This window comes from Mustela putorius, unplaced genomic scaffold (genome assembly GCF_011764305.1).
Source record: "Mustela putorius furo isolate JIRA1106 unplaced genomic scaffold, ASM1176430v1.1 tig00003871_pilon_pilon_pilon, whole genome shotgun sequence".
In the NCBI taxonomy this organism is placed as follows: domain Eukaryota; kingdom Metazoa; phylum Chordata; class Mammalia; order Carnivora; family Mustelidae; genus Mustela; species Mustela putorius.
The window spans coordinates 14216470-14242408 of NW_025422023.1; the positions used below are offsets into that span (position 1 = coordinate 14216470).

The window sequence follows — 25939 nt, forward strand, 5'->3', positions numbered from 1 at the left end:
CGCTCTGCCAGCCGTGCGCTCGGGCACCTGACGCGGGCTGCCGCCACCCTGGCTTACCTCCTGTCCACAGGGCCTGACAGCGGCCCCCGGGAGCGCTCCTCCTCCCTGCCCCGCTTTGTGTGACAGTCTGGAAGGACTGGTAGAAGTGGTCTGGGCCGGCCCAGAGGGGGGAGGCGGGGAGGTGACACCAGGCCTCTAAGCCGGGAAGCCGGGACAGGTATGAAAGCCCACGGCTGTGAGGGGCCAGGTGTGCTGGGGGGCAGGGGCGGGGCGTGAGGAACATCTGAGGGGTGAGCCCCGGGGGGACAGGTGTTTCCGGGAGTCTCCGATGTGGAAATGGCCCAGGATGGGAGGGGGCAGCTAAGTCTGGGAGCAGGTCAGCTGGAGGTGGAGGCGGGGGCCTCCCTGGAGTGGAGGGAAAGGCTGGACCCCCCCCCCACCACCTCGCCATGACCCTGGAGGAGTGAGGGGCAGCACAGCAGCCGTGGGGCTGGGAGGGCGCTGTCTTGAGGCGGAACGTGGAGGGAAGGGGGCTCTGTCCCACCTGTGGCTGCTGTCGGCGGACCAGGCCCGGAAGGACATGCCCTGCAGCCCAGGGGCTCCCACAGGCTATGTGGTGCGTCCTGGGGAGGGAGGTGCGGAGGGGAACCCAGTACCTCGGGTTTCCAGAACAACCATGGAGGTGATGTGGGGGAAGCTGGCCTTGGTGCCTTGGAGGGGGATGCCCCTTCTGACCTCAGTGTCCTGGGCTCTGAGTCTGCCTTTATTAAGGGGTGCCCCTCTGGGGGACCCTCGTCTTATAGCCCAGGGTAGGAGCTGGCTGTGCTCTGGGAAAGTGAGGCAGTGCCCGTGGCGTCCGGGTGTGGCACGCGTGCTGGGGTCCCGGAGTGGAGAACCTTGGGAGGCACACAGGCTCCCGTCAGGCAGCTCAGCCCTTGGCCAGGGTCGGGGCCCCTACCTGCCTCGACACCCCTGCCCCTCCCTATGCCCACGCCGCAGCCCCAGCTGCCCCGATGACCGTCCTCTCAGTCATCAAGGATGAGCGAGGCGGAGAGGCAGGTGCACGGAGAACCTTCGAGCCGCGCTGCGCAGGCCGGTGCCTCCCTGTCCCATGCAGGTGGGGACCGTTGGTGATGTGCGTAGCCAGCCGGCCAGCTGGGTCCTCTGGCTCTCCTGTCCTTACACATGGTCTCTTTTTCTTCCTCTGCCCCCTTCATGGGCTCTCCAGGGAGCTGGGAAGGGGCGGGAGCCAAGTAGGTCAAAGCAGGTCAGCGTGAGCCTGCTGTCCCAGAGAGAGGGGCCGGGTCACCCCCGTACCCTCCTCTCTCCGAGAGCTGACCCCTGTATCGGGAGGGTCGGCTCTATCCAGAGGCAGTTTGTGGGTGCTGGTGGGGTCGTCGTTGAGCACAGGTGCGGTGCTCTGAGGGGGGTCAGGGGGATGAATCTGCAGGTTCCCTCCCCCTCATCCTCCTGACCTGGCTGGGAGCACTCGGGGGAGCGACTGAGCTCCCCGCACCGAGACCCAGGCTGGGAGTCTTACTGGGGAGGTGGCGCCAGGGAGGCCGGAGCCAGCGGCAGGGGTCCCCCGTGACCTCTGTGTGTGTGGAGCCAGGCTCCCCGGGCCTGGGCCAGTGTGCTGTGGCCGGCATGGGGGCTGCTGAGGGTCTGTCTTCTCCGGGGACCGATTGATGGAGTTTGGGGATCAGGCCCCAACAGGTGCCGCTCTGTTGTCTTCCTGGGTCTTTCCTACCCTCCCCGAGGGCCCCACGTCGCGGCATCTCGAGGTTGTGGGACGGACTCGGCTGCCGTCCCCAGGCTGGATGGGAAAACCACCGTTCTCGGCTGCGCCAACCTGTCTGTCTGGTTAAGAGCCAGGTCTCCACGCCTGCTTTCGGTGCGTCCTGCCCCTCCCTGGGAATCCACGGCCAGCCCTTCGGCCCCCTTGGCTGGGACGAGCGTGGGGAGGTGGCTCCGGCGGGGGGGATCGCGGAGCTGGACTGCGGCGGCCGGGCCGGGTGTGTGGACGATGGCAGGAGGGACCACCGTGGACACAGCGTGCAGGTTCCCCGGAGCCCCGCGGCCCGTGGGAAGGCGAGGATGCGGTGAGCCGGGCCGTCCGTGGATCCGGGGACTTGCTGAGGGACGTCTGTCTCACGGTTTAGGTGACATGCCCGCAGTGTTCCCATGAGGACAGGAGCGGCGGCATCGTGGAGGGCAGGCTGGTGTGGATCGTGGGTCGTTACCGGTGCTCTGTTTGCACATGTTCCCCTCCAGGTGCGGAGGGCGGCGTGTTCTTACCCGTTGTGGGTTTTTAGTCATTTCAGGATGTGGCACTGGACCTTTCTTGGGTCCGACGCTGATGAGAATTCGCATGAGATGCTTGGGGCCTCTTCTGCTCTGGTGAGCGAGTGGAGGCAGGAGCGTGGCCGTTCGAGGGCAGCGGCGTGGTCCTCCTGCCCCGTGGTTGTGGCCGCCCGAGGATTCCACTCGCGGAAGGTGCAGGAAAGCCGCTGGTGCTTCCTCGTGGGACCCTCTACGAGCAGCTCCCTCCCCCAACTCTCAAAGGATGGTCTCTGGCCAGCTGTTCGGGCGTCTAGGTCTTTGGGGTCTGGTTGGCTGAGCTGTAGGGGCCTGCCTGGGGTCGGGGCACCGCCGTCAGCCAGGGATGTGTGGGGGGGTGGGGCAGCAGTGAGCCCCTCTGAGGGGCAGGTGTCCCGGGCCCTTTTCCAGCCATGCTGAGTGGCCGGATTGAAGAACGATCGGGGGGGCTGGGGCCGGGAGCCCAGGCGTGTGTGGGGGAAAGTGAGTGCCCCAGGCAGGAACAGCAGCTTCACTCCCGGCCCAGTGGGGAGGGGCTGGGCTGCGAGCTTGGCAGCCCTGCAGGAGAGGGTCTCGGGGAACAGGGACAAAGCAGGCACTGCGATGTGGGGTCAGGTCAGGACATTAAGATTTAGGGAGACTCCCTAACACAGGGCAAGTCTGGGTTTGGGGAACCCGTTCAACAGACGGGGCTGTGTGTGTCAGTGGTCACGCTGTTTCTTACGTAGCGTGGGGACGGCCGTTGGCTTTTCAGACTACGAGCCGTGACTTTCATCCTTGCGCTTCTGGGAGTTGATTTTCCCTCACTGACCGTGTCCTCTTGGTTCTCCGTGGAGGGAGGGTGAGAGCCTGTGCGCAGATCAGCCCTGCTCCGCATCGCAGCCCCGCGGCCCCGCGGTTCTGTCCGATTGTCCTGGCCGGAGCAGGTTCACAGTGTGGGTTTAGTTGCCTTCGCGCGGAGGAGTGACCTTTTCCCATGTGGGCCCCATCGTGCGCGTGATTGAGGGAGACCCCGGTGCCTCGCGCTGCGGGGCGCTGTTTCTCCCGGGGAACCGCCCGGGGAGCGAGGAGGCCGACGAGCCCACCTGAACCCGCAAGGCCCCGGGAAAGGTCGCTTGTTTCCGGGACGGTTTGTCAGGGTCCTGCAGAGACGGTCCTGCCGTCCTCGTCCGCCTCTTCTCAGCGACCGGGAGACGGACCGTTGCATGCACGACTGTTTGTGGCTGGCAATGCCCGTGGTCTCCGGAGAGCATCCCGCCGACGCCTGCACGCGTCCCCTCAGCTGTCACCACTCCTCGTCTCCCTCTCCAGGGCGACCCCCATGTTCAGAGTCACCTTGTCGGCCCAGCGGCGAGGGGTCCGCCGCAGGCTTGCTGACGCCTTTGGTGCTTGCCACCTGGGGTGGAGGCTGTGCGGCTGCCGGCCTGGGGCCCTTAGGCCCTTGTCTGTGCTTCCCTTTCTTCTGTTTCCTTCCCTGTCACCACTCCCTCTGCCTCATGTGTGTTCTACTCCTTCTCAGGCAGGCCGGGCCCCAGGAGGGCCGCACCTGTGTGCTCCAGACTCCCGCAGTCCTGTTACCGAGAAGGCTTTGATTGGCCTGCAGGGCTCAGTCTACGTTGTGGGGCGTCGGGAGACAGGATGCTGGGTGCTGAGAACCACCGACACTGTGTGCCCTGGGCTGCTGCGGCAGGGTGGGCGTGCACACTCAGGTGTGAGAGCCCACGTGTCCTGGGCAGGGGGTGTGCGCCAACTGAGAGACACCTGTGGATGAGGACATCAGGGAGGGCTTCCTGGGGCCCCTGGAAGGTGCATGGGACCCCGGGACAGGGAGGGTGTTTGTAAGCGGAGGGGTAGGGAAGTGTGCCTGGGGACCTCCTGTCACCTGAGCCCCCAAGGAGGCGGAGAAGAGAGAGGTGTAGCCACTGGCCTGGCTGGGCACGGGGCATGGCCTCGCCCCTGCTGTCTGACTCTGTGCCAAGGGTCCGCACCTGTACGGTGAGGGCGCCCTGCCCTGCCCTGCCCATCTGACGTTCCTCTTGCACATGTGGTGACACAGACCTGCCACACGCGCTCTGTAGCCCGCCACCCCCCGCCCCCCGCCCCCCGTCCACGGTCTGACCCGCCGCCTGCTGCTGAGGCCCTGGTTGTGCCTGTGGACGGTTCCCTGCTGCCTCCCCTGGAGGCCTAGACGGGGGTCAGAGGGGGTCGCGGGCCTGTCCCCGCACGCCTTCTCCGGAATCGGGGCCGGGTGCTGGCTCTCCGAGTTGATCTCTGAGCGCTTTATATAATCTTCAGTTCGAGAGGTTGCCAGAGGCCCTTGGTTACACGGTTGTCTCTGTTGCTCCTCACCGGGTGAGAAAGTAAAACTAAGAACTTCAAAAATAGTCTTTAATTGATCAGAAACTGCCAACTATAAACCCATTACATATTCACACAAGTAGCATATTTTATTTTCATTAAAATCATTGTTCCCCCACACACCTCCCTAGACGGCACAGAAACGAGTGCAGGCAGCAGAGGCGGCTCTGCAGGCCTGGGGCTGGGCGGGACTGAACACAGCCGGCGTGCCGGGTCGGGTCTGGTCCCGTGCGCCGTGCGCCGTGCGTGCGAGCCGGCGTGGGAGGGCCGATGAGCCTGGGGTTTAACCTTGCGCGTCCCCAAAAGGGGTTCCTGGGCCATAGTCGGAGAACTGCTGGCTTGGCCTCCGGAGAGATTTCCCTGACGTGGTGAATGAAGGTCCTTGTTTCCGTTTTTTCTGCTTTTTTAGAGTTTTTCTTATAAAAATATGTAAATAAGGTCCTTCTTGTCTTTTATTTGAAACATTTGATTTTAAAACTTCGCTGTGGAATAGTCAGCACGTTCAGGATTCAGGAGGGGTCGAAGCTCAAGTTGGGTCTCTAGTGCCTCTCTCCTCCCCCCACTCCTCCCCCCCCAGCTCCGGGGCTCCTGGCTTGCCCACACTGGCAGGCAGCCGTCAGCCCAGGCTGCACGGTCTCCAGCAGGGCACGCAGGGGCCTCACTTCTTCAGACGATGGGGGATCCCACGTGTGGCTGTCCCCCACGGATGGACATGAGGGCGCGTCCTGCTCTTTCTGCTGTTCCAGAAAACAACACGGCAGTGAGGTGACCTCGCCTGCACATCATTTTGCAAGTGTGAGAGGTTCCTGAAAATGAAATACCGCCGTTCCTGGGCGTTGCAAAATGGCCCCGTGCGCCTCCTTCCGAGCCGGGGACCCCGCTTCCTGGCCCTCACGCCCGCGTGCCCTGTGTCCGCTGGGCTGTTGGGGACAAGGCTTCTGACTGTCCTGTCCGTGCGTGCTTCTGGTCTACGTAAGTGACAGCTGTCCTTCCGCCTGTTGGAGCCGTGTTTGCCTTTGCCGGGAGCCGCCGCAACCTTCTGCGCATTTCTCCACACGGGGCTGTTCATGAACGGCGGACACATGAATCCTCTGTGGTGTGTGCGGCCAGCCTTTCCTTCTGGATTCTCATCTGTTTCACTGCTGACGGAGGTTTCTGCCTTGCAGAAATTGGTTTTGGAAGAAATCTGTGTTCTCAACTGTGCGTCACTCAATCTTGCTTGGAAAGGCCTAGGCCTGGTCCGAGGTCCCGGACCCTCCCCTGTGGCGCTGGGCCACTCGGAGTGTCATCTGAGCGTGGCTACAACCTTGCTTTTCCCGCAACTACAGGGACGCGTCCCAGGTCGTTTGCAGGACAGTGTGTGTGTCTCTTCCCCCATGTTGCTGGGAAACACCACTTTGATCCTGACGGCGGCTGGGTCAGCTTCTGTCCATTCTGCTTTGTTCCGCGGCCCTGCTCTCTGTCGATGCGCCGTCCCCACGCCTGCGGAAGGGCTGTAGCTGCGCCACGTTCTGTTACGTGGTAGGGCTGGACATTCCGTTGTATGAGACCAGCATACCGTCCATGTCCGTCTCCGGATCTCTGTCCCCATCCCATACTGAAACTCTGTCCCCATGGAACACGGACTGTCCATCCCCCTCTTCCCACCCCTGGTGCCCACCATCACCCCTCTGTCTCTCTCTGTTGATGAGACTCTCCCAGGGGACGTCTGAGTAGCACCCTGCAGAATTTGTCCCTGTGTGGCTGGCTCATTTCGCTGGGCACAGCGCCCTCCAGGCTCGTCCATGCTCTAGCCCCCATCACAATTCCCGCTGTGCTCGAGGCCCCCGCGATACGCCCTTCTGTGCATAGACCTTCCATCCATGGTTTGTCCAGCCATGGACATGTTTGTCCATCCATCCGTATCTCTTCAAGGCCCACTTGTCGGTATTGGGGTGTGGCCCTGGACGTGGGGCTGATTGGTCCTCTGGTCCTGTGTTTATTTTCTGGCCGTGGGTCTTGGAAATCAGACCTAGTGTTGTCCTGGGATTCTGGCGAATGGACAGCCCTGAGCCAGGTGGCTCTGGTCCCTGAGCAGGTCTGTGAGCTGTTGGGGTCGGGGGGACAGGGCGGGAGTGATGGAGACCGTCCTGTGCCCCTCGCCTCCATCTCGCACCCAGTCATGGCTGTGAGTCCCCCTGAGGGGGGGACCCCAGAGTCGCAGCAGCTGTGCTCACGGAGTCCTTCGTGCCAGCCTGGCCCAGAGACAGGCATGCGGGAGCCAGGCCTCCAGCCTCCCAGAGGCAGGCAGGTGGGGGCGGGATGGGAGGGCGGGAAGGCATGAAGCCCACGGGCCGTGTCGCTGTGGCTCTCTGTGCAGCTGCCGTAGGTGGCAGCTCCCCGCGCACCTCCCTGTGCCGCAAGTCCGCTCCCCCAGAACGGACCAAGCCCCTCGGCCAGCCTTCTCTGCTTCCCACGGCCCCACGGTTTCCTCTGACCACCCTGCTGGGAGGCTCCGTGCTGTTCCTGCCGTGGGGTGTCTCCCTCTGCAGCCCGTGGCTGCCTGCTGCGGCTCAGAGTGGCCTGCCCCGGCCTGTGGCCCCCCGTCGGCCCGTGGCCCCCCATCCCCCACTCACCGGACTCCTCCTCTCCATGGTCAGGAGGTGCCTGGGCCTTTGGCGAGCCTCCTCTGCATTCCCCGCACTGGGCTGCATCTGGTGCGTTCGTAGCTGCTCATTAAACGCCCGCTGACCACCTCACTTGTCGCAGTGACTCCGCGTGTGCAGCGTGGCACCGGCACGCCTGCCTCCCTAGCCTCTGCCCCTGCCCCCGCTGCACGGCTTGAGGCTGTGAGCCCGAGGCCCCAGGGCTGGTGCTGCCGCCTATACACAGCGCGGCCTCGCGGGGCCTGCAGATGCAGGTACAGGACAGCTTTGAGGGCGCAGCTGTGGTATTGGTTTTGGTTTTTATTTTTTTCTTTTGCGTTGGATGTGAGTTTGTAGCAGAGGCCCGTGCAGGCAAGGCTGCCGAGCGCCTGCCGCCCCCGCTGCCGTCCTGCCTCGTCCGGGCCTGCGTCGTGTTCCGGTCTTGGCCTGCTGAGCAGGAAGTGTGGGTTCCACCTTCTCACCGTGTGTGGTTTTAAACGCGGAAAACCTTTTTGTGGCATGTGGTGCTTGACACCCCGGGGAGGCCTGGAAATATCCCGAGGGCTGGCTGGGAGGTGGGGAGCGGCTGGCGGGGGAGCCCCAGGCCTGGGCTGGGCGGAGATAAAATAGCAGCAACAGAGTGGCTTCCGGGCAGGTGGTTTGGCTGAGCACGAAAGCACTTTCCGTCTAAGGGGCTGTTTAAAGCTGCGGGTTTACCCTGGTGCTCAATTCGCCTGGGGACCCGGAAGGTCTTTAAAATGCACCTCACCCACCCATGCCCTGATTGGTTGCCGGAAAACAGGTGACGGCCAGGTGATGGCCAGGTGACGGCCAGGTGACGGTGGTGTTGGGGCCGGGGGTGGTGTAGTTGAGTGCGCTGGGAAGGGGGCAGTGCACAGCTGTGGAGCATGGATTGATGGGTTTCAGGCAGGGGGTGGGACCGGGGCTGCCTCCTGGTGTCACAGGGGCTTATTCGTTGTCACTGCAGAGCCAGGGTCACTGCCCCGAGACCCGGGGATGGCCCTTCGGGGTGGGCAGTGCCCTCCCCCGTGCTGTTCCCAGCTGGCTCTCCTTCCAGCTCTGCCTCAGACCGGAGTCGGGGGGACGTGGGGAGAAGTCCCTGGCCCACGACTCGGGTGGACGGAGATGGTTCGGTGTCCCTCACTGAGATCCTTCTGGCCCCAGGGAGCCTAGAGACCGTCCAGGCTGCCCCAGCTTCCCCATGGAGGGCACCTTGCCCCTCACCCCTTTCCTTAAGAAAACTGGGTGGGGGCGAGGTCCGCGCACAAGCGTGCGATGCTCGGGCTGCTGTCGGTGGGATCCCCGGGCTTAGCCAGGGCCCAGGTTCCCTGTTAGTGGGCCACTAAGTGCTGTGACCTTTCTGAGAGTTCTTGTTCCGCTGGGCGTCTGTCCCCGAAGGACCAGGGGCAGTAGAGCATGGTCCATAGGCCAAACCCTGCGCACTGCCACCTGCTTTTTGTAAATAATGTTTTTGGCCCAGAGCCACACCCATTTTGTGGTCCAGCAGAGTGAGCTGAGAAGTTGGGACGGCTGTGCGGCCTGCCAAGCCCAACACTTCCTACCTGGCCCCTTGCAGAACAGGCTCGCCCGCCGCAGGCCGTCTCCTGCCGTGTCTTCATGGTGCGCTGCCTTTGGAAAGCAGCCTGCTTTCAGACAGCTGCGAGCCCCGCCCCTTTCTGCTTTCAGGAACTTGGGCCGGGGCCATGGCAGGAAGTCATGCCTGGTGCCCGGAATTTGGAAGGTGTTTCCTACCAGCTGTCATTGGCTGGATCTCCTCAGGTCCTGGTTGCAAAGAGAAATGGAGAGAAATTGAAGTGAATTTGTGTGCACTTCTGGTAGCTTGTTCTATTTTCTGAGGTGACACGGAGGTTTTTTTGTCTGGCTGCTCCTAAACATTAGGTTTTCTTGTTAGCTCTGTGTTGTTTAAATAGACATCAGCGTGGCCACTCTGCCAGGCTCCTTACTCAATATGCTAGGCAGAGCGGCCTGGGAGCTGTCCTACAGTGAGGACGCATTACTAGAGGCATGTGCTGGGGAGGGTAGGATGGCTGGGTCTGTCTGGGGCTAGGGCAAGCACAGACTCCGGAGTCCAGTGAGGCTGCTTCCTGTTTCTGACATGCCACTTCTCTTTTTACTCTGCTTCCCTGAGCCTCCGTTACCCCTTTTGTCAATTTAGCAGGAGTTCTTTCCTCTCAACATTGTGACCAGGACAGACGACACCTGTGATGGTGCTGCTGCCTGCGAGTTGGGGCCCTGCCACAGGTTTTGGGGTGTACAGGAGGCCTGGGGACCGTGAAAGCATGGTGCTGGGGGTTTGTCCTCCCTTGTGTCGGGGCCCTGTGAACACTCCGTAGCAGGTGCCCCCAGCCCCTGTCTGGGGCTTCCTCTCCAGGTGTGCATCTGGGCTGAGGCCTAAATGCCTGGAGACAGGTCGTCAGGTGGCCCCAGCTCACACCTGTGACGGGCGCTGCCCTTTCTTATTTCTACTTCAGAGACTGGGAGGGCTGGGCTGGACCTGGCTGGCCTGCCTCTGCAGACCTCACTGTCGACCTTGGGGCTGCCCCCAGCTGGGGTCAGGGGGCATATGCCTGGTTTGCGCAGGGCAGGTGGCAAGGCTGAGGCTTGGTCCTGGTGCACCAGCTGGGGGGTGCTGCGCCCTCTCTGAATTGGACGCCTGCCCCCTGCCCCAGGGTCTGGTCTGAATCCTCCCTTGGGGTTCTGGGCACCATGGCCCATGCTTCCCACTGCCTGCAGGCTCCGGTCACCCGCCAGCCCTTCCTTTCCTGCCTGCAGATGCTTTGGAAGTTTCTGATGGCCGGAGGGGTGGAGGCGAGGTAGGTCTGGAGTGTCCTGGACCCTCTTACCCTGGCCTCCCCCCTCTGTCAGACAGGGATGTCACCATGGCGCCCCACGGGGAAAGTGACAGTGTGCAGGGAGAGTGACCTTTGTTGAATGTGGACTTGGAAGGTCGGATCTGGGGTTTCGTCCTCATTGCTGCTGCGCACTGGCTGATGACGACAGGGTCCTTCCCCGTGCAGTTGAATGGGATCCCTGGCAGCTCTTGGAGGAGGGATGCTTTCAACATGCTTTCAAACCCAGAGACTGGCATGGGGGAAGGTGCTGTGACCCACATGGGGTCACGGGGTGTGGCAGCTGGGGCTGCCACTCGCAGCTGGATGGTGAGGAGGATCCGCATGCAGACCGCGCTCAGTGGGCTCCCCAGTGGGAATGGCCCCAGGCAGGCACGCGTGCCCCCACTGTCCCCTCAGCTGTGGTTTGGTATGTGGACGATTATGCTGCAGGACGCCCAAGTGGGGGGTGACTTCATGGAGAGTGGGAGCTGCTTGTCTGGGCAGGCGAGTGGTGTCCCAGCACATGTGGGAAGAATGAGGGGTCACCTGGTGGCTGGGAATGCCTTGGAGAGCAGGAATGTCCCTGGTCGGGTCCCAGGGGTTCAGGGGCGGGTCTTGGCACCTCCTTGGGGACCCAAGGGGGCTGGGATGGGGAGGATGGTGGGTGGAGTCTGGCTCAGTTCTGCTGTCCAGGCCCAGTGAGCTCACGGTCTGGGTCCCACCTCCAGGACTGTCTTTGGTCCCTTTGGCCCTCTCAGGGACTCAAACTTTGCATTTTGACCTTGGCTTCTGTTTTGTGCATATGTCCCCGAGCCCTACAGGGGAAGAAGGGTGAGTGGTAGCGCTGAGTCCCTTGGTGTTTCCTGTTCTTATGTGCCTGTGACAGTGTGAGATGGAGGGAGGCGGACACATGTCCTGGCACCAGCCCGTACCAGCTCGTACCAGCTTATACCAGCTCGTACCAGCCCGTACCAGCTCGTACCAGCTTATACCAGCTCGTACCAGCCCGTACCAGCTCGTACCAGCCCGTACCAGCTCGTACCAGCCCACAGGCACTGTTAGCATTGCGGGGATCTGGGAGTTGGCCAGTAGGAAGCACGGGAGCCTGTAAACTCAAAGTTGGGTAAACTGGAAGCACACGGACCCGACCGAACCCCTCCTTGCTGAACTGCCGTCACTGCTTTTATTCACTGGCGTGGTCCCGAGGGTGGTTTGCATCGGTCTTGTCTGAAAGGTGGACATCCTGGCTCACAGTGGCCACGGCATCGGGCCCCACCACGCACCCATGCCTGCTCGCAAATGGCCCCGGGGGGAGCAGCCACACCCCCAGAACGGGCCGATGCCGCGCATCAGGGCTTCACTTCTCGTTTCGTTGATTGGGCTTCGTTGAGGGACGGAAAATCCGCATGTGTGACATGTGTAGCCACTCGCTGTGAGTGGCACAGAAGAGCCGAGGTGACTGTACGCTGCTCTCAGAAAGCTGCCCTGCCCTTGGGCAGGGAAGTCCCTGTCCATGAGCCACGCATGGGGCCCTGACGCGTGCCTCCCACGTGCACCTTGTCTGTCTGGTTCACGTGAACAGAATTGCCAGCCGGCAGTCCTGCCCGCGCTGGACTCGTCTGCCCCTGCAACCGTGGTGGACAAGGGAGGGGGTGTTAGGAGAAGCTGGAACGCCCGTGAGCTGTGCCGGCCGCACGTTTTTACCAGGAGCTGAGTGTGTGTGCAGCTGTGTGTCCGTGTGGTTTGTAAGAGCCGTCCGGCCGACATCTCTGCTCTCGGGTCCCCGGAGCCACTCCCTGCGCCGTCACAAGCTCTCCAGGCCTTGTGCGTGATCCCAGGTCACAGAAGAGGGGGGTGACAGCTCACACCAGGCCCTCTCAGCTCTCCCACTCTCTCTGACTCTCCAGGGCCACCCAGGCCATTGTCAGGGTCACCGAGCTGGTGGGACCTGTCTGCATATCTTCACTGGCAGATTACACAGGAGGTTTTGGGCTGACCTTCGTGGGGGGCAGACCGGCCCTGAAGATGCTTGCCCCTGGGGGAAGAAATTCAGGCCTCTACCCCGCCTCCAGAGAAACATCCAGGTTATTGGAAACTTGGCGTTAAGTTTTCTGCAAGTGTTTATGGATTTAAGGGCTGCAAACCCCAGCGGGTCTCCTGGATGAAGTCCGTGGAGAGCCCTTTGCTCTGAGGGCTCTGTGGAAGGACAGCTCTTCGTGGCTGTGGCCGGGGGGCCCAGAGCCGGCGTAGGGTCCCGTGTTTCCTGGTGCTCAGAGACTGGTCAGCACGGCCCCTCCTTTGTGCATCATTGCTTCGTTTGTGGGACGAGGGTTTGTGAGCCTAGCACAGGTCACGGCTGGCCTCTGCCCTTAGGGCCTGTGTTCTTACAGGGCAGGGCTGGAGGCCCAAATCCTAAACAGGGACGTAAGCTGGAAGTTCCCGGACCCCAAACCAAATGGGATGATGGTTTTCAAGGTGGGGTACTTGGAGAAAAAGGCTCTGGGATGGGGAATCCCCCAGAACTAGAGGTGCTGGGCCCCGCAGTAGGAGCAAAGGTAGTGGCCAGAGGACCCCCAGGGGCTGGAAGTCCGGTTTCCTGCCACATGGAGAAGGGCTCTGTGAGGTGCCGTGGGATCCCCACCCCAAGTCCAGCAGGGCAGGAGGGTGTGGTCAGGGTGCAGAGGCAGATGTTGTGGGACCTAGCTTGGAGAGGAGGGCCGTGTGTGCTGCAGGTGGCCCTGGAGTAATGGCGGGTTCCTTCAGGGGCTATGGCTTGAGCAGTGTGGATACACACGCCGTCCAGCAGGAGGGTGAGTGGAGACTCTGGCTCTGCACTAAGCCCAATAGAACTGAGACGTCCAGCAGGCCGCCCGCGGATAAGCCAGAGCAGAGCTCCTGGGGAAGCCTGCAGGTGCTAGTTCGGGGGGAGGACATCTGGGTGTGGACACCAGGAGTATTTGGGGTCCTGCTGCCTGTGCCCACCTGGCAGGACCCAGCTGTGAATCTGGGTGAGGAAAGGGGCTCACACACAAGCCTTGTGTTTGGGGAGACCTGGGGGTCATCCGCTGTGAGCCAGCATCTTGAGCCTGGCCATGGGGTTGGGGACAGGGTCAGTGGCTCTGGCATCAGACCACTCCCAGGGGAGTTCCTAGCACAGGGTCCTGCAGGACTGAATGGGAGTTGTGTGTGTGCTGGGGTTCTGGGGGCGAGGCCCTTGGGGTGCTGATTAGGACACCCAAGTCAGCACCTCCCCAGCCCTCCTGGTCCCCCTGCAGAGCCTCCGAATCTGCGGCTGCCCTCCCAGGCCGCTCTGCGGGGTCTGGAGCTGTCTTCCCAGAGGACGGGGAGGATGGGCCGGCTCTGGGCCTGGCTTGGGGAGCGGGGAGGCGTGGGTTCTCAGCATCTGTGACTCCCAGGAAGAAGGCTTAGGACGGGGCTGGCTCCTGTGGGAAAGTGGACACTGTTTATCCTTGGATCAGCAGGAGAGCCCCTAGATAATAGGGAGACGAGGCCAGGCCGGGGAGTGACGTGCGCGGCGGGTCGAGGGAGATTGGCTGGGACACGGCAAGCGCCAGAGACCAGGAACTACTCTTTTAAGAATCTTGGCTGGGAAGGGAAATGAAGTCCTTTGTGGTTTCCAAGTCCAGTTTCCCTAGACACTGCCGTCTTTGTGTGTCCAGAAGCCATTCAGTGGGTTTCCAGAGCAGCACGCTTTGTGTCTTGGGGCCAGCTCTGCTGGACTCGGTCCTGCATGCAGGGGACGCGGAGCCCGGCGGGTGCTGCCCGGAGCCGGCCGAGCCCCACCACCCTGTGCCGCAGCCCCAGGTGCCCCCGCTGTGCGTGTTCCCGGCTTCCTCGCTGCCACGGCCCGGGTTCCAGCGTCCTTGCAGAGCGCCCTGGCTCTGATCAGGGTTCTGGAGTAGCTATGGCCAGGGGGCCTCTCCCAGAGCGTCTGCGTCCACGCGGAGGTACGGGAGGGGATTCCCTCCGCCGGAGGCAGGGCCTGTGGCCACGGATCCCGCTGAGCAGCTGGGCCCCCTTGGGGTGGGGGGCTTACGGGAGCTGCCCTGAGTTGCCCGGGCTGGGCCTGTGGGTGCTTGTGGGGGGGGGGTGCGGTCCCAGGGAGGGCATCTGAGGAGGTAGGGTCAGGGCTTGGGGGGGCCGGTGGGATACAGGGAGGGCTAGCTGGGGGGCTGGGGGACACATGGCAGCAGCATCCAGAACGCAGGTGCAAGTAGGATTTGTCGAAAGGGCACCCACCCCGCACGGGGTCTGTGTGGAAAGCTTCGCTCTGGGTCCCACTTGGTATCTGAGATCCGGCCTCCTCCGTGTCCGACACGGTGGTCCACACTGGTCCCCCCATCTTTAGTGGACAGTGGGGGGTGAACCAGGTTGAGCAGTGTGTCCTCCCCAAATTCCCCATCCACCCGGATTTTGTGGATCTGGCTTCGCTTGGAACAGAGACTGAACGGACATAATCGAGACGACATAGTCCTGGGCTAGGCTGTGCCACACGCCAGCCCAGCGCAGGGGTGTGGCGTGGCTCCCCTCGCAGCCTGGACCTGGCCCCCGGTGGGGTGGGTGGGGAGGGTGGGGAGTCCTGGGGTCTGGTTCTGAGCAGACAGTAGTGTGGATGCTTCATCCTTCGAGGGGCCCAGGGAGCCTGGGGAAACAGGGGGATGGGGCTGAGCTTCTGGGAACCCCTCTCTTGGGGGGACTGTGTGTCGAGACGCCCTGGTGCGGGCTGACATGAGGAGCCGGCAGGAAGAGCCCAGGGTTGGGGTGAGCTGGCGGTGGGCAGGACGCGCCCGTGGCTCCCCGAGGCATGCATTGCGTTCTGGTGGTGCGGGGGGCTGGACACTGGGTGCTTTGTCCCCTGTCTTACTGCTGCCGTTTTGTCGGCTTGCTGGAGCCGAACTGGGAGAGTCCAGCTCCGTCCCAGCTCCAGGGACGGCAGAGAATCCCAGACAGCGAGAACCCGCCAAGCCAGAGCCTTGCAGGGGGTACAGAGCTTGGTTGGCGTGAGGCCAGCTCTGGGCCCTCTGCTCTGGGCACAAGTCAGCCAGGGGTCCCTGCTCCCGAGCCGCAGCCTGGCCTGCCCCCTGTGCCCCGAGTTCCTCTGATGCAAGCTGCCAGGGAATCCCTCGGGCCTTCTTGGAGACGAGAGGAAGTAGGTTTTATATGGCTGTACTTCCCATACCCAGTTTTTTATTTTTGTAGTTTAAAAAGCAGTAGGAACACTTTATAGGACATCTGGAGAGAGTCTCACATACCACCCCGTGCAGAGTCCTGTGTTACCTTTGGACTATTTGCCGTCACCGTGCGGGGGGGCGGCAGCCTTTGTCCCTCGGGGCTGAGATCCTGCGTGAGTCCCCTGTGATGCCGTGCCTGCTGTGTGGGGGGCGGGGCGGCTGGATCATGGGCCGTGCTGCGGGGTCACATCTCCCCACGGGGGCGACACGCTCCCCACGGGTTGGGTTCACGCTCAGGAGCAGCCTCACCGGCTCCGAGGGTATCCGCACTCGCGGTGCCGCCGCCTTCTGCCTCGCGGCGTGGCTGGTGTTTCCTCTTTAGGGAACTTGGAGGTTTTTGCTCGAGTGGTGGGTAGATCTCCTCTGGCTGCGAATTCTTCTGCTCAGGAAAACTCGCCCATCTGTGCGCCGGGGTCCTGGAGCTCCTGCCCGGGTCCTGGAGCGGCCGCAGCGCGCCCGTGGTCATCCCTCACGGCCCACGGGCCTATGCCTGGTTCGGCTGTGTTCTTTTCTTCTTTGACAGTGGAAGGCTGGGGGTCCCCAGGGGCTCTGTCGGGGAAGCGGCTGCCTTTGGTCCTGGGGTCCTGGGACCAAGCCCTGACTCCCTCCCCCCGTGCATGCTGGCGCGTTGTCCCTCTTCTCGGATAAGGAAATCAGCCGGTCTAGTAAAAACAGTCCGAAGTTTGCTTCTGTCCACTTGACTCTTAGACTCTTTCGTGCTGTGATTGTTCTTGTCGTTTCTCTTAAAGAGACCGTTAGCCCCTCTCTGGGGACCTGGTCAGCACAAAGTTCTCTTTTCTTTAGGTTTCTGTTATTTTTGAAGTATACTCGTCCGTGCCTCTCTGTGGAGCTCGCGGCAGCTGTTCTTCCGGGAAGCCAGCCCGCGCCCTTGCCCACATGCAAGCAGCCTGCTGCCCTGGGGCCCTGTGCTGTGCCCCACGGCTGCCCACGGCTGCCCGTGGCCCACACCAGCCCCCCGAGGCCACGCCGGGCCTCCCTTGGCGTCATGCGCTTCTGGGCTCTCCTGGGTCCTGGGGGCCTTGGGCATCAGGTGTCCTGTCGTTTTTGCCATCAGGGCCACACCAGGCCCCCTGGTAGTACTCCGGGCGAGCTTGGAGAAGCGCCTGGCCCAGGACCCCTGCAGCCCCTCCCTCCCCGTGCAGCGCACCCCTGCTGTTCTCATAGACCAGAGTGAGCTCTGGTCCATCCGGCTGGAGTCCTAGGAGCCCCACTGTCGGCACCACTGCTCGGGGCAGGCAAGCTTGCCGAGGGGGGCGGAGGGCCCTTGCAGGGTGGGGGGCAGATACCCGGGGCCGTGATTGGAGAGTCCTTCGAGAGTGTTTGTGCCTGCACGGTCCCAACAGGACGTACTTCCCCAACTTTGTGGTTCCCTGACGCATCCCCAGTGGGATAGTTGGGGCCGAGCTGGATCCGTCCTCTTCGGCCCACTCCCGCCCGCCTCTCGTGGAGACGCTCGAGTGTTCCCTGGGGCCGGCGTCCAGCTCCCGCCCGGTGTGCGTCCTCTGGGGCTCCCAGAGCGCTGGCCTCCCTGGTCTCATTCCTTCCGAGGCCGAAGCCAAGGCCCAGCAGGGGGTGAGCAGAGGAGGAGGCTTTGAGCCCCGCTGTGTCCCGAGCCCCCACCCTCCTGCTGGGACCCAGGGCCTCTCGCAGAAGGTGGGGGGCTGGGTCTGGTGGGATACCCCTGACGCGCGGCCCTGCGCCCCGGAGCTGTGTGACTGGGACTTGGGTTGGAGTTTGTGGCTTCTGCTGTGGGCTTCAGAGGGAGGCTGGCTGCGCACGCCGGGGAGCCACTCCCACTCTGCCCGTGGGGCTTTGCGGGGCCGGCTGGCCTCTCCTGGCCCACTTGGCGCAGAGATATGGGGCAACCTGCTACATGTCCATCTCCGTGTGACCCCGCACTGGGCCGGAGGGCACAGGCAGGCAGACTTCTTTCTGCGCCTGTGGCCTGGGGCTGTGCTGGGGAAGCAGGTGGGCCAGCGCTGGGCTCCTGACCAGCCCGTGTGTGGGAGGATCTCTCTGCGCACGACCTCAGCAAGCCGGCGAGGGCCGACCGGCGGGCAGGAAGGTGCTTGCGGCAGACGGAGCAGCCTGGGTCGTGTCCCTGGAAGTGGGGACCAGGCCGAGTCAGGGCACATGAAGCCAGGGCTCTGCTGGGTTCGGAAGGGATCTACTGAGACGTCCTCCTGCCGAGCATTCCAGTGGATTCTGGGCGTTTGCTGCTGTCTGGGCGGTGTGCATAGCTACAGCGCTGAGCGCATCCCCGATGGCTGGCTTGCTCTAGGAGTGGCCAGCCCTCTTCCCCTTCTCTTTGAAGCGTTTCTGCCCTGGCTTCGCCCGGTTCTGGCCTCCTTGTGCACCAGGCTGGCCGTCTTTGTGGCCGGGAAGGTCCTGCTGAGGGGCCTGGCTTTCTTCTACCTTGTGGGGCCCCCCATGGGGAGGTGACATTGTTGGGGCCAGGGGCAGGGGCTTGGCCAGCGGAGTGGGAGTGGTGGAGGGGCCCCAGGCGGTGCGTGCCAGGTGGGAGCCACTGGGCCCCGAGTTTTCCTTGAAAACCCCGAGCAGCCCCTCCCCGAGGGCAGGGCTCAGCCGCGGGACCAAGGCCTACGGAGGAGAACCATGCACTCAGGCAGGTGCGTGTGCCATGGGGCGGGTGGCCGGCAGGGGTGACCGAGTGACCGAGCCTCTTTCCTTCCCTTCTCGTGCAGGGACCCCGACCGTCATGTTAAGGTAAAGCAGAGGGGCTCGGTGCTGAACATGCTAAGGAGGCTGGACAAAATCCGGTTCAGAGGTCACAGGAGAGACGACTTCCTCGATCTAGCAGAGTCTCCAAATGCCTCGGACACCGAGTGCGGAGATGAGGTGCCCCTGAAGATGCCTCGGGCCTCGGCCCGGGACAGCGAGGAGCTGAGGGACACTGTGAGTACGCCAGGCGGGCCGGGCGCGCCCTCCACCATCCGGCTTTGGCCCCGGGGGCCGCCGCGGGGGGCGGGGGGCTGCCCCCCTTACATGGTCCAGCTGAGTGTGCCCTTGGCATCCGCGTCCCGACCGGTGTGGCTCCCCTCTGCCCTCGTCTTGCTCCCCACTGGACCTCACTGGCCATTGGCAGGTGCCCGGCTTCCCGATCAAGGATTGCACAGCCTTTACCATGGGTCCATCCGGCCGCCGGATTTCTTTTCCTTCCTTGCCGGCTTCCTCGCTGGTTGGCCGACTTCTCGTGGGGAAGTCACGCGCAGAAAGCTGGCCCCTGTGGGCCGGTCCGTGGGCGCTCTTCAGCGGGGCAGCAAGTGTCCATTGAGCAGCTCAGCTGGGCGGCGTGGTTGTGGCGGGACCTGGGCTTGGGTGGGCTCTGCCTTCCGGATCTTGTGCCTCTTCAGCCGGGGGCGGGGCAGGGGCAAGGTGGGCTCTGGCCAGAGGTGATCGCGGGGCTCACTGTCCTGGGTGCAGCTGCCCGATGTTCCCCTTTGCTGGTGAAGAAGCCCAGAGCCGTCCTGCCCGGTGTGGACGGCCGGAGTCGGTGGCCCACTGGTTTCCTCTCTGAGCCCCTGAGCCAGCTCTCCTTCCCAGGTGTGGCCTGGGAGCACTCGCCTTCTCTGGCTTCTTATATTATTAATGCCTTTGAACAGGGACTGCGAGTTCGCTCCTGGCAGGAATGAATAATTTACCAGCACTGCCTCTAGAAGCCGGGCTGCCCGATCAGGTGGACCGGTGCTGCAGAGCCGGGAGCGGAGCCCACCTGAGTGTTGGCCGCTGTCTGCTGGCATAGATAGGCCAGTCCTCCAGCCTCGGGGCCCCTGAGGGGACCGTGGCCCTGCTGCTGGATCTCCCGGGGCACCGTGTGTGGCCGGTGGCAGCCTGGGGCGCTGCGAGCCATGGTTCTCTATGGTGGTCCTTGGGCTAAGTGGGCCGTGGCCTCTTAGGTGTGTGAATCCCCACACAGGGGTCTGAACACACCATGGGGTGCGACAGGGATCTTTTGCGGCAGACTCACCGGGCGCCAGGCTCCGTCCGTCTGTCCATCCTGCCAGAAGTCTGTGGCAGCCGCCCTGCTGTGGGTGCCCTTTCAGGAGAGACCTGGACTTGCCTTGGTGTGCAGGGCCTGCGGGGCTCTGCCTGCGCCCCTGACGTTGGTCTGAGCAGTGGCCGCTGCACTGGGATGTGCCGGTGATGTGTTGACCGCTCCTCACTGTGGGACCCTCTCCCCCGTGGGCTGCATCCCTGCTGGGTGTGCGGGGCGTGCGGGGCGTGCAGGGCCCAAGCTGTCTGTTGTCCTGGTGGCGGTTACCAGGCCACACGGATGCAGCCCGGGGTGGCATCCCCATGGCTTTCCACTCTGTGCGGGGGGAAGAGCGAGGCTCTGGTTTGTGGCTGTTGCTGTGAGGGAGACTGGTTATCTTTGGGCTTAGGCTTTGGGTTTTTTTTTACTTTACTTATCTTTGATTGTGATAAAATACTCCCAGAGCTCCTGTCCTGGCCACTGTTTGGCGTGTTATGTGCTCTCACGGTGTCGTGTGACCATCGCCCTATCTGTCCCCAGAATGTTGTCCTCACCTCAGATGCAAACCCCATCCCCGTAAAACACTGACCCCACCCCGCCCTCCAGCCCCTGGTGCCCACATCTACTTTCCGTCTCTGGACCAATAGGTCCCATGAGAGAGTCCCGTAGTGATCGTCGGTTCGTGCCTGGCTGCCCCCTGGGTCCCAGGCAGAGTGGACGCAGCGGTGGAGGGCAGGGCCGTGGGCGGGGGAGGGGCCTGGGCCGGCGGACAGGCTTGAGGGGGCCCGAGATGGCGGGGTGTGTGGAGAGTGTGCAGCAGTGGGGGTGATGTCCAGCTTCGGGGTGTGACCGGGGCGGGGACAGGCCATTGCAGATGAGGACAGGGGACAGAGGTCAGGGCTGACCAGGTGGGTCAGTGACACACCAGTGAGGAGAGGTATGATGGGGAGGGAGCAGAGCCCTAGAGCTGGGGCAGACCTGTGACCCCATCCATGCAGGAGGCCAAGGGACAGGGTAGCAGGAAGTGCTGCCCTGAGAGGGTCCAGGAGAGCCAAAGAGGTGGGGAGAGGGAGGCCACCAGGGTAAGGGAGCAGGAAGAAGTGGCCCGCCCATGTCCCTGGCTTTGTGGTGGGAACACCGCAGCCTTGGGGGTTAGCTCATTAGCTCAGCCGGGTCCCGGGTGCAGGCCCCGGACCCCCAGCTCGTTGTTGCTCTTGGGAAGTCTGACAGGTGGTCAGCAGCAGGGACCCGGGGGGCTCACGGAGGGGCTCGAGCCTCGGAGTGCCACCCCTGGGGCTCCTATCCCCGTGGGCACTGCCTCCCGGCTGGTCGGCTCCCAAAGCGACCCCTCCCCTCCCTCCGTCCAGTGGGCTCCGGCTCGGAGCTGCTGACGGCACCAAGTCCACCCGGAACCCTGAGGACCCGGCTCTCTTAGACGCGAGGGGTCCCCACGGGGATTCTAGACGCTCGAGGGCAAGTTGCAGATGGACGTGGTTCCAGCTTCCTGGAGACGGACAGCATCGCAGCCTCCGAGGACTTGGATTCGTGCGTTCACACGTGGCCCTGTGAACCGCACAGCATCTGCTCGCTTTTGGGGAGGCATTGGTGGACGTAATGGAGTCAAGCGTTCTGCCTCCATGTCCGTGCAGAGCCGCCTTTCCCGGCCAGCCTCTGCCCTCCGCTCTGCGGCCTCCTCCTTGGCCGTCAGGCAGGGGTGGGCAGGGGAGGGATGTCTTCATGTGCAGGGGCGAGTCGATGTCGCAGGCAGTGCCCCTGGGGCAGGCGGTGGGATTAGTCTGCCTTCCGCCTCACCACCTTAGTCCCTGTGCCCCCTGCTGCCTGGCCCCGGGGGCTGCAGGGAAACAGAGGAATTTGCCCCAGCGGCCAGGGAAGCTCAAAGTCCAATAGGTCAAGACTCTGGGCAGCCACAGGCCAGAGGGTCTTCCCAGAACCCACTGGCTTCCCAACGTCAGCACCTCCTTCCTGAGATGTGGCCTCAGAGCAGGAGACACTTGTATGTGGAGGGTTCTGTGCCACACCCTGTCCAGGCTGTGTGTCCCCTTCGACCCTCATCTGGCCAGGAGGGGGTCATGGAAACCCAGACTGGGAGTCAGATCCCCCTTGTCGCGTGTGAAGGCACATGGTGCTGCTTCTCACCAGCTCAGCATGTGGGTGCAGCCGTGGGGTGAGCGTGGAAGTGTCCATTGTGTGCGCGGGGGCAGGCCTGGCGGTATGTGTGCCTGCGCCGCACCCCTTCTCCTCCCGTCAGACGCAGGTGGCGGCCTGTGCCAGCCCCTGGGCGAGCGGCCTCAGAAACCCGAGGTGGTTGTGATTTGCCCTCTGTGCAGCAGGCCCGGCCCTGTCCGTGTTTGCTCACCTTGGGGAGCCACTGCTCCTTGGGGTTCATGCAGCCCAGCCTGCAGACGTGCCCTCCCCACCTGCCTGGCGTCCTGTCCCTCTGGCTCACAGTGGCGAGGCACGGGGCCTGCGGCGGGGCTCACCCTCCCCCGGGAGGCTAGCACAGGTTTGGATATTGGCCTGCCCTCCGCAGCCTGAGACTCATGTGGCTCTCAGGAGGCCTGATGTCGCGCCGCCAGCTTTAATTTTTTAAACCATTTCTAAAAGCTGACCTCCCCGGCCTCCCCGGACTCTCCAAGTTGTCCGAGGTGGACTGATGCGGGCTTCCTGGTAGAACCGTTCCTTCCTTGCTCCCCAGGGGGCCTTGCGGGGGGAGAGTCCTCGGGGCTCCTCTCCGAGAAGCGGGGCGCTTGGAGGTGGCTCCTCTGAGCTCTCGCTGTTTCTCTCCTAGGCTGGTCCGGGGACCCTCATCATGGCTTCAGGAGTCCAGGACTTTAACCGGACAGAGTTTGATCGATTAAATGAGATCAAAGGCCACCTGGAAATCGCCTTACTGGAAAAACACTTCTTACGTGAGTACCCCTGGCTTGGGTCACGGGGGAGGCATCCCACAGACGTGCAGAAGGGCGTCGGGGCTGGGGAAGCCCTGTGTCAGCAGTCACCGGGCTCGCTCGAGCTGGGGATATGTGGCTCCTGTGTGACATCCCCAGGGGAGGCTCCGTCTGCCGTTCCCCCCCCGAGACCAGCACGCCGTCCCGCGCAGTGACAGGGGTCTTTACTGTGCGGGAGGGAGGCAGGGGCGCTCCCTGCTGAGCGGCTCTGGTGAGCTGCGTGTCCCGCACACAGGACGGAGCAGAGCCGTTGTGCTGCGTGCTGTTTAGTTCCGCCTCGAGGAGGCAGGGCAAGTCCGAGGGGTTCGTCGTCGTGTGGCCATCCATGTTGGCGTGTGGGCCGCTGGCACAGCCTCCCCTTGTGTGCCCTGCGCTGGGGTTTTGGCTTCTTGGGTGGAAATGGTAGAAACCACTGTGGGAGCAACTGGCGCTGCTCACAGAGATGAACTCATTTGACTTCGGCCTTTGCTCCCTGCTCACCCTCTGTCCTGCATCACGGACAGGAGCTGTGGGGCCAGGACAAGGGTCTGCGTGGGAGAACCCTCTGGCTGGGAAGGGGTTAACCGCGGGCAGGTTGCTGTGGCACCCCTGCGCGTGCCCTCCTGTGTCGTGCGGAGCTCCCGTGACTGAAGCCCAGGAGAGGGCAGAGATGCTGGGACGACCTGGGGAGAGCGAAGCAGCCTCCTGCCGCGCAGGCCCAGAGCCGGCCCAGACCTGCCGGGCCAGGAGGAAGGGCCCGCGGCAGGTCCCCTCCCTCTGCCTGCCTTCCCTTGCTCCCGGGGGCCCAGACACCAGCCCTCGGGGTCCCTGCCAGCGCCGCCCTCCTCATTGTCCACACGCTGGGGGCATCTGGGCTCCAGCCATGGGCCCCCCAGCTCCGCAGCCACGTGGGGCCCCTTGCCTGCCCGGGACAGTGGGTGTCTGGGTGTGGTGAGGAACCTTGAGGGCCGGCCCTGCCTTGCTCTCCTGGAAAGCAGGTAACTTGGGGCCTCGCTGCATTTCTGCACAGTGTCCAGCCCCCCAGGAGAACGCCTCTAGCCTGTCCACGCTCCCCTGGGTGCGAGCACGTGTGTATGTGTTGGAGCGTGCGCATGTGTGTGGACGTGTGTGTGTGCATGCGTGTACAGGGTCATTGGCTGTGGGCGTGTGCAGGGGTGGTGTCGTCCCTCTGCTAGCCGGGCCTGGGCACTGTGGTTCCAAGGACAGTGCCGTGGAGCACCGTGGTCTCCCCACGAGTCCAAGGTCATTGCCGAGCCTGCTCAGGCAGGTGCCTCCCAGCAGTGGTGGGCCAGCCTGATCAGGTCCTGGTGACCTGGTACCCGTGACCTTGGCCCACGCTGAGGTCCCACAGGGGGGCTCTGTGTGAATGGAGGGGCCGGTTGTCCCACGGGTGCCCTGGCCGGTCCTGGCAGAGCTGGACAGATGCTGCCCAAGGCATCGGTGGGACTTGGTGCAGTTGCCTTGGTGAATGAAGCGACCGAATAGGGGTGGTTTCACGGGGCCTTGGTGAGGCGGAGCCGAGCGCCGTCCATGCGAGAGCGTCTGACCAGGCAGCCACGGGGCCTTGGTGAGGCAGAGCCGAGCACCGTCCATGAGAGAGCGTCTGACCAGGGAGCCCCAGCTGGGGAGGGAGCAGGGGTTCCCTGGCAGGGGCAGGGGAGGTGGGGTGCAAGTCCCCGTTGGGCGGACAGCCAGGCAGGATGACGGGGACCCACAGGGATGCCTTTCTGGACCTCCACCTCCACTGCCCCCGGCATGGCTGGCATCTCAGCCCGTCCTTGTGGTCTGTCCTCAGCGTTTTGCCGGAGGAGCGTCTCGTTTCCTCTTGGGCAGCCCATGTCGTAGACGTGTGTGGTGCGGTTGTGGCAAGCGGCCCTTACGGACATTCCTTTAAACCACGGGACGCTTCGAGCAGATACAGAAGCAGAATGTCTCACTTGCTCGTAGCTTTGGCAGGAGGTGGCCAGCGGCGGGCAGGTGGCCCCCACCAGGCTGGCTTTGGAAGCCAGGGCCGGCCAGCCCCTTGTCCTTCATCTGTACTTGTCAGTCGGCAGCTCCTGGTGTTTTAAAAATGAAAGCCACGCGTCTGATACCACAGCTGAAAACATCCATTACCTTTCAGATCGTCAGACCCCCTGCCTAAGCGCAGAGTTCCCCAACAGTTTCCTCATTTTTAGGCAACCCCCGGAGCAGCACCCGAGGCCCCTCGCTGAGTGACTGGTGCCCCTCTTCAGGCTCTAGTGGTGCCGGTTCTCTGAGTTGTTCTTTGTGGTGGAACCCAGGCCTGCTGCAGGGGGCGCCTGCACCCTGTACCTTGGCCTGGGTGACCCTGTGGGCTCCCCATGGAGCCAGCGTGGCCGCGTCCCCTGGGTGCTCTCTGGGAGGACTCCCTCGGTGGCGGCTTCCCTGTGGTTTCTGTCCTTGGTCACGGGGCTTCGATCTGTCGGTTACAGAACGGTGACTTTCTACCCCTCCAACCTTTCTCTCTTTGCTCGCTGACCTATTTCTGAAAATCTGACTATTCGATTGCTCCGAAGGTTGGCCCCTAGGCAAGGGCAGGATACAGGCTTGGGTTATCTCCCTTAGTGTCCAGTTTCCAAAATCAGGAGCCGATTCCCTGCTCGGACCATCCTCCAGGGGTGACCGGTGAGAGTGTTGGGCTTGTTGGGGGCATCATGAGATCTGAGCGATCCCTTGCTTTGTGCTGTGACGAGACACGCTGGGCTTTTTTTTTTTTTTAAGATTTACTTATTGGAGAGAGAGCATGCGTGCATGTGGAGGTGGGGGAGGGGCCAACGGAGAGACTCCCAAGCCGACTCCCCACTGAGCGTGGAGCCCAATGCGGGGCTCCCTCTCAGGACCCCGAGATCTTGACCTGAGCCGAAATCAGGAGTCTGAGCCACCCAGGTGCCCCCCGCTCCCAGGCTCCTCTTAAACATTCCCTTCCCCTGTCCTGGAATTAGTCATTTCCTCGGCTCCTGTTGGTCGAAAGTAGTTTCAAGAAGGTGAACAAGGGTTCCGGGGGTACTCACTGCTCTCGGCGCTTCCGACCTTTCCGGGGGGCAGACGTAGGCATCCCAAGTTCATTCTGAGAACTCGAATTTGTAACCAAGACCATGGAGTTTGGGGGTTCTTCCTCCCTCCCTCTCTCTCCTTTCTCTCTCTCTTTCTTTCAAGATTTTATTTATTTATTTGACAGAGATAACAAAAGAGGAAGCACAAGCAGGGGAAGGAGGAGCGGGAGGAACAAGCCTCCCAGTGAGCAGGGAGCTCCACGCGAGGCTGGATCCCAGGACCCGGGGATCATGACCTGAGCCGAAGGCAGACGCTTAAGGGACTGAGCCACCTGGGCGTCCCCTGGGTTTTTTTCTTTTAAATAAAAATAATGAAAAAGTGGACAGATGATCGAAGATTTGCCGTCTTGACCACTGGGACGTGCGCCCTTCAAGGGCGTTGACCCTGACCCTTTCCCCGTGTTGTGCCACCGTCATCACCTTGTGGCCGTCTCTTGAAACTGAAATCTTGCCCC

At 63.0% G+C, this 25939-nt stretch overlaps 1 protein-coding gene across 3 annotated transcripts in view; it reads left to right on the forward strand.

Annotated features, from left to right (window-relative positions):
* The window catches only part of LOC101681509 (GRAM domain-containing protein 4), a 60700-nt gene that overhangs the window by 2304 nt on the left and 32457 nt on the right, over window positions 1–25939 (forward strand). Inside the window, exons 1-3 of one of the 3 annotated variants that reach the window (XM_004775444.3) lie at window positions 12293–14142; window positions 18153–18363; window positions 22251–22371. In XM_004775444.3, coding sequence (XP_004775501.1) covers window positions 18202–18363; window positions 22251–22371 — 283 coding nt within the window. In that variant the 5' untranslated portion in view covers window positions 12293–14142; window positions 18153–18201. Of the gene's footprint in view, window positions 1–12292; window positions 14143–17955; window positions 18078–18152; window positions 18364–22250; window positions 22372–25939 lie in introns of those variants that run through there. The other 2 variants (XM_004775441.3, XM_045067093.1) reach the window with 2 other exon arrangements.